At 43.8% G+C, this 7,403-nt stretch overlaps 1 protein-coding gene across 1 annotated transcript in view; it reads left to right on the top strand.

Moving 5' to 3' along the window:
• Positions 1-4,264: 4,264 nt before the first annotated feature.
• The window catches only part of LOC101359106 (zinc finger protein 420-like), a 72,152-nt gene continuing 69,013 nt past the window's right edge, over positions 4,265-7,403 (top strand). Inside the window, 2 exon segments of the mRNA XM_023733227.1 lie at positions 4,265-5,675; positions 6,346-6,593. Coding sequence (XP_023588995.1) covers positions 6,591-6,593 — 3 coding nt within the window. The 5' untranslated portion in view covers positions 4,265-5,675; positions 6,346-6,590.

The following is a 7,403-nucleotide window of genomic DNA, read 5'->3' as shown; positions in this document are numbered from 1 at the left end:
TGGAACCCTCCTGTCCTGTTTTTGTAAATATTTTGTTATTGTTTGCTGTTTTCGGGGTATTCAATAGTTATTTTTCTCGTTTATTGATTGTAGATTTGTGTGTTTCGTCCCTTTTTTAAAAAAAAATTTGACTATGTTTGAGCAGGCAGGCTGTGTGTTCTTTGTTTTTTGCTCGTCTTTAGCCACAATACTTTTCGCTTCCTTCTTCAACTGGCAGGGTCAGTCACTCAGATATGGTACGGCAGGGCAGGTCTAGCTGAAGAGGAGTTACTGGGACAGGTTGTTTGTGGCAACTTAGAGGGGGTCGGTAATCAGTGCAGGGCACGTTCCAGTAGGCCATGCCTGTGCTGGTTGGTGGTGTGATGTCAAGCGCACGGTGCAGGTAGGCAGGATGCAGCGGGCAGATTGTTATGTGTGGAGCTAAGATGGATATGGGAGAGAGGAGAGAGGAACAGGAGCCAAAAACATACAAATGAAAAAGAATGCTAGGGGACCTTGCCGTTGGAATGGAGAGATGAGAGACTATGTATTGGAGAAAACAGAAAGGAGAGGCGGAAAAAAAGAATGAATAAATAAGAATCAGAAACGTTAAAGAACCACAAAGTTCCCAGGGATCTCACCGGTGCAGCTGTGAGGTCTGGGGAAGTTGCTCTCAGGTGTTGCAGTACAGCCTGGCTAGAAAACGTAGAGGTATACAACGTCAGGTATTCAGAGAACAGAAAGAGAAGGAAGATATAGAGAGATGAGAAACTGAGCAATGAAGAAAGACAAAAAAGGAAAAAGAGGAATAACAAAACAAATTAAAAAAACAAAAAGGAAAGGCTCCCAAAGAAGCAGAAAAAAAATCAAAAAAACCAACGTAAAAAGAGATTCTCTCAGCGATCCATCTGCACGTCTGTGGAAGCTGAAGGGGCGTCCCCTGCCATGCAGCTTAGCCTGGCTAGAAGGGGCTCCCAACTCAAGAAAAGGAAAAGAAAACAAACAATTCACAGCAAACAAACGAACAAATGCCCTGGGATCCCACCAGCGCGGCAGCCCAAACCGGGAAGCAGCTCCACACTCGAACAGAGCTCCACAGCTCTTCAGGAAGAAACAAAGATGGTACACAGCGCCAGGTACTTGAGCGGAAGGGGGGGGAGGTGGCGAGAGGCAAGTAAGAAGTCAAAAGAAGCAGAAAAGAAAAGCAACACTAGCAGCCAACAGATGGCACTCAGAGAGCCAGCTAGTGTGGGCTGGTGTTTCTGGACAAGAGACTGTGTCCGTGGGAAGCAGAGGGGGCCGAGTGTGGGTGAAGAAGGGTAGAGAGTGGGAAAGCGTATATCACAAATTGCCGGAGCTCTGCAGCCCCTCAGGAAGAAGCAAAGATGGCGCATGGAGCGAGGTAGTTGAGCTAAAGGAGGGGGAGGTGGGGAGAGGCAAGGAAGAAATAAAAACAAGTGGAGAAACAAAACCAGCAGTCAACAAATGGCACTCAGACAGCCACCTGTTCGGGTTTGTGGAATCCAAGCAGCTGCTGTTTCCCGGTCAAGAGACTGTGGCCGCGGGAAGCAGAGGAGGCCGAGTCGGGGTGAAGAAGGGTGCGGGGTGGGAAAGCATATATCACCAATTACCGGTTGTTTTGTCTTCTGCTGGAAGGTCTGTGAGGCTGCTTTCTCGTACCCCATTTGCTGGTCTCCGATAGGAGTCCGAGATGGCGGATCCGTGCTGCATTATCTGGTAGGGGACCTCTGCATGAATCTCTCCTCGCTCTCCGTTCTCTGTCAATTTTCTCACTCCATTTGATGTTTGGGTGAGTTATCTCTTCATTTGATGTTTTAGAGTTTCAGGATTGTTGTATTTTCTGTTTGGCTTAGTTTTTCCGATCTTTGCTGTGGAGGGACGGTGTGGTGCTTCTGCCTAGAGAGCCATTTTGCCAGAGCTCCCTGATTACAGGTTTTGAGCTTCAGGTTTGTATCCAGCCTTGTGTTAAATTCTGGGTAAGACAGAGCTGGTGAAGGACGTGGCTGTGGCCTTGTGGTTTTAGATGGATGCCAGTTCTCTCACTTGCTGTGTGTCTTTGAGTCAGTTTCTTTATATCTTTGAACTTTGCCTTTCTGAAATAGTCCTGTTTTTACAGAACTTATTTTAGGGATTTGATGTGAGGCCTAAATCAGATAATGACTTTAAGCTATTAGTGCAGCGCCTAACAGGTAGTAATTACTCAATAGAAGCTGGCTCTCATTGGTGTTATTACCGTAAAGGTCTGTCAAGTACCTTTGTGTAACAGGTCGTTAACAGAAATATAGAAATGGTTCAAATGTTGCAGTCATGCTTCTAGCCTGGCGAGAGTAACCTGGACACAGACCTGTAGAGAGAGACTAAGGACTAAGCTGTGTCCCTACTCAGGTCTGTGTGAGCACGAGGGGTGAGGGGGGCCTCATGGGGTCAGTCAGTGTCTTCGAAGTAAAGGGATGAAGGTGGGAGGGTGTGATCTCTGCAGGAAGGGGCGCCTCATACCACCAAGAAAGAAGCACCAGGAGCAGAGTGCATCCTTTGGACCCAAGGTTCCTGTGCAGAGAAGCTCCTAGTCCGGGGGAAGACTGATGATGATGAGGACCTTTCTCCAGAGCCAACAGAGAGAGAAAGCCTTCTCCTGGAGTTGATGCCCTAAATTTGGACTTGCAGTCTACTGGACTGTGAGAGAATAAATTTTTCTTTGTGAAAGCCAGCCACTTGTGCTATTTCTGTTGCAGCAGCACTAGGTGAGTAAGATAGATGTGTTACCAGGAAGGATCAGTCCCTGGAGAAGGACATCATGCTTGGTTAAGTAGGAGGTCAGCAAAAAAGAGGAAGACCTTCAACGAGATGGATTGACACAGTGGCTACAACAGTAGGCTCAAGCACAACCTTGATTGTGAGGATGGCGCAGGATCGAGCAGTGTTTCGTCCTGTTGTTCAGGGGGCACTATGAGTCGGAACCAACTTGATGGCACCTAACAACTTGGTAGACCACAATCATTCAATTTATATAGTAACCAATTCCCACAAGGTCATTTAACCCTATTGGGTGGTTTACATACCTTATTTGCATAGTATAGGGTCTGTAGGATCCAATCCCTGCAAGATGCGTAAAGTAGACCAATCACAAAGCAGGCTGCAGCGCAATCAATTATCTTTGGCAGAATTATAAACCCAAGGTCAGAAAGGCAATATATAAGAGAAACTTATCGCAACATAGATATGATACCTAAGAATCCATTGTTGAAAGCTAATATGTGAACAAATAAGCATTCTTTTTAAAACTGTAAAAATATCCATGTTTAAAAAAGTTAAAAAATGAGTAGAGGAAAAACGATCATTAAACACCACTTGTAATCTCAACATCAGCAGAAAAGTGTGGTGCCTTTTTTTTTTTTTTTCCTTTTCTAGAGGTTAATATTCTAGAAGTACTCTGTTTTGGGACTGGAGTGCCTCTTGGAGACATGACTGGTCGTTTAGTCACTTCATGTCAAATTCAAACTTTCATTCAAAACTGCTGAATTCTCCTAGTTCAGAGGCTCAGATAATGCCACAATACCAGCTTACATTTTCTAAAGGCCTAATACATGCCAGAACGATGCTGTTCCTTCCTCTGGCTTGAGGTTTCAGAAATGGGAATGGAACCTGTTTTAGAGGTTACAGTTTGAGTCTTTGTGTCTAGTAGGCAACCTGCAGGTTGAGATATGGGCTCTTGGGTACCGATGGATTCAGACACCATATCCTTCCCATAGTCCACCTGAAGCACTAAGGCTCTGAAATGTAACATGTGCAGGATAGAACTTTAACCATCTCATCTGAACAAATCTCCTCACTTTGCTTTCCCATACCAGTAAATGGCATCAGCATCCATTCTCTAGGGGAAATAGCTCAGGCTACTCTGTGAGATTTACATTATGAATACAGCCTCTGGACTTTTCTGCTTTTTCTTTTGTCACAGGAAGGTATAATTTCTACCCAGGAGCAAGAGGCATGTTTCAAAAATATAAACCAAGTAAGCTATCAATCACATATAGGATAAGATCCATATATTTTATGTTGGCAAACAAGATCGTATCTGGACAGGCTTATGCGTAGCTCTCTGACTTAAATTTATAGCACTCACCCTCATATTAAATAAGCTCTTGGCACATGTTTTAAAAACTTTTTCAAAGATATTAAGATTATCCCTGTCTCTCATCTTTTGTAGCAAGTATTTCCTTTGATTAGAGGAAAACTTTTTAACCACAGGAATCCGATAATTGTGACAATTCAGGTCTCACTTCAAATATCACTTTCTCAGAGTACCCCTCCTATCCCCCCCCCAAATTTCTCCAACTCATTTCTTGGTTTAAATGTCATTGCATTTTCAGAATGTGGTAAATACAGTTTAGGTTGACATTAACCTTAATCATATAAATACAACCAAATTGAATTATTACCTTTACTTTAATCTACTCTATTTGCCTATGTCACAGGTTTCCAGCTAACAAAAAGCCGGCAGGCTCTGTGTTGTGGTGATGGCAACGTTCACCCCTCTCTGCTTGTTGGTCACTTACGGTTCTGGGGAGTCCACTAGAGCTGTGATGTCCACTTGGCTGGTGTGGCTATTTCAATTAAAATTAATTAAACCAAAAGAAAAAATTGAGTTCCTTAGTTACATTAGTCACACGTTAAGTGCTGAATAGCCACATGGGGCTAGTGGCTATCCTATTGGACTGTGCAGAAGCTGAACATGTTTGTGTTCAGAGTAAGTTCTACTGGATAGTGCTGGTCAAGAGTATATACAAGAGGTGATCATCTGTGTGCATCCTCAGTGATAAGTGTCATAAGCCAGAAGGAGCAAAAACCAAAATACAGGGTTTCTGCCCGTAGATTTACTGCCTAGTATGGGAGACAGTTTTAAATAAATAATGAAAAATCAGGGACATCTGATTTTAATAAAAAGTACCTGAGAGTTTAGACTGCTTGAAAGGAAAAATTACTTAAGATAAAAAAATTAGATTTAGGTGCATACATGGTTGAGCACGGCTGATAGCATGTGGGATAGGTGGGAGTGGAAAGAGCATTTCAGAAAAAAATGACTGTGTAAATCCCTGAGGCAGCAGAGAACCCTGCGTCCATTTCTTGATAAAAGTCAGAGATGATAGAAACAGAGAAAATAGTGTGGATTGGGGGCAGAGGAGTTGTCATGAGCCAGATTGAAGGAGGTGATGGCAGCAGGTCGTTTAGAACATGGTGACCACTCTAGGCTTTTCGAAGGCTAGCAGACAGCCACTGACGGGGATTAAGCAGAGATGAGTAGGAGTATATCTCTGATTTAAAACAACACTTCAGTTCCTGTACTGCAAATAGAATTTGGAAATGACAACTGATTGGATGACGTCAGGCAGGAGCTTCTTATGAACAAGTTAAGGACGACTGTGAGGTAGCCTAGACATTGTGATTAGTTGTGGATCAGGAAGATACTGGGTGATATAATGTAGATGGTTGAAGGGGCATCAGTTGATAGAATGTTCTTTCTTTGAATTTCAGGTTATAGAGCAGTGAACGCTTCTCAAAGTGGAATGTTGATGTGAATAACCCAGAGATCTTGTTAAAATGCAGAATTTGATTCAGCAAGTCTGGGAAGGGATTGAAATTTTACGTACCAGACATGCTCGTAGTGTATGCTGAAAATAGTAAGTGTGAAAATAAGGATGAGAATTAAAATTAGAGACGGCTATTCGAGAAAATAATAAAAGGAAAGATAATGGTTAATGGGGAGACACTGGTATAAAGACCACGAGAGAGAGAACATTTATACTGAGACCACAAAATAAAACGATGGGAGTCAGCTGGATGGGAAAGTGAGGTGGAAAGAAACAGGAGCAGAGGTGGGAGAGGGTTCCTCAAAGAAAACTTAATAATTTTACAATATGTTGGATGATTTGATTATTATAAAGTTGAAAGAGAAGGTGTTCAGGAATTCTAGATTTCTCAAAAGCTTAGGGACTGGTGGTGTCATGCTCTGAGAGCAAAGAAAGAAAAACTCAAGAGGAAGAAAAAAAATTATTTGTAAAAACAAGAAAAAAAATACTGATCACATATTAAAATGCTACAAATTAAATGAAAAAAAAAATTTAAAAAACAACCTGTTGCCTTTCATTTCTAGCGGAGGCCTGCGTAGCTGTGTGAAGAGTGCAAGTGTGTGCTCTGGAAGGCTGGAGGCTGATCTGCCTTAAATGCAGATGCTCTCAGGGTGGAGCATTGCCTTGAGCCTGGGAGGAGGTCCTGCCCAGGGACAGAACTGAAGGCCAAGAATCTGACACTCCTCCCTTAACACTGTCTTCCCCCCACCTTCTCTTTCAGGTCCCAGGTGTAACACAGGGAGAACTATTCCAGTCTAGGCAGCTGGGGACCTAGGGTGACCATCTTGCATATCTTTGCAATCAAGTAAGGATTTCAACTGCTGTGATTGGTGTGTGGACCAAACATTATTTATCTGTCTCCAGACTGCCCAGTGGCTCTGCTTCCACTCCCATCCCTCTTACTGAAGTGGCTTTTTGGGCTCAGAGAGGACATTCACTTAGACTTCTAGAAGGTGGAGCAAGGACATGGTAAGTATTGTGCTGAGCGGGTTTATCCTTGCCATAAGGGAGTGAGGCTGGATGTGAATTGAGGACCAGCCGTGTGCTCTGTCCCTGTGGTTCCTCAGTGAGGTAAAAAGGTGGCACAGGAGGCCAAGGGACTGGCCCTGGGAGGCATTCTAAGGCCCTGCTCCACCGTCTCTGGGCCCTTCCTCTACACGTAATGTGTTTTTCAAGCATTGGATGCCTGGGGTCACCTTCCTAATGTGACTCTTGGAGCTGGCACCATGGGGCAATAACATTACTACCCTGGGCCTTGGCACTCTGTGTTATTGACAGGATCTCCTGACCAGAGCCTATGGGTGGAGCAGCTCTGGCTGAGCAGGCTGAGCCCCAGGCCCTCTAGGGCCACCATCCTTGTCCCATCACTGAAAACTGTTCTTGGCTTCCCCAGGTACTGCAGGCTTTTCAGTGCAGTTCTAACGCTATACCTCCAGCTGTCATACTGTGTGATGGGTAAAGAAGTGGGGAGGGAGTTTGTAGGGGTAGACCATGACTGTTTATGAGGTCCTGAGTAGGGCTTAGTGTTCTCATGACATTGTCACCAAAGGAATGATGCTGGGGAGAGTGAGTCCAGCTGGTTGTAGTGTGGGGTCTCCAGACCCATCCTTTTGCAGTGGGGAATGCTTTTTTTTTTTTTTTAATTGTACTTTAGGTGAAGGCTTACAGAACAAATAGTTTTTTATGAAATGGACATACACGTTATTTTATGACATTGGTTAACAACCCCACAACATATCAACCTTCTAACTTCTCGATCGCTTTTTTTTTTTTTTTTTT

The sequence above is a fragment of the Trichechus manatus genome, unplaced genomic scaffold, assembly GCF_000243295.1.
Source record: "Trichechus manatus latirostris isolate Lorelei unplaced genomic scaffold, TriManLat1.0 scaffold00057, whole genome shotgun sequence".
NCBI classification, from domain to species: domain Eukaryota; kingdom Metazoa; phylum Chordata; class Mammalia; order Sirenia; family Trichechidae; genus Trichechus; species Trichechus manatus.
This window is presented reverse-complemented; position numbering and strand designations above follow the sequence as displayed.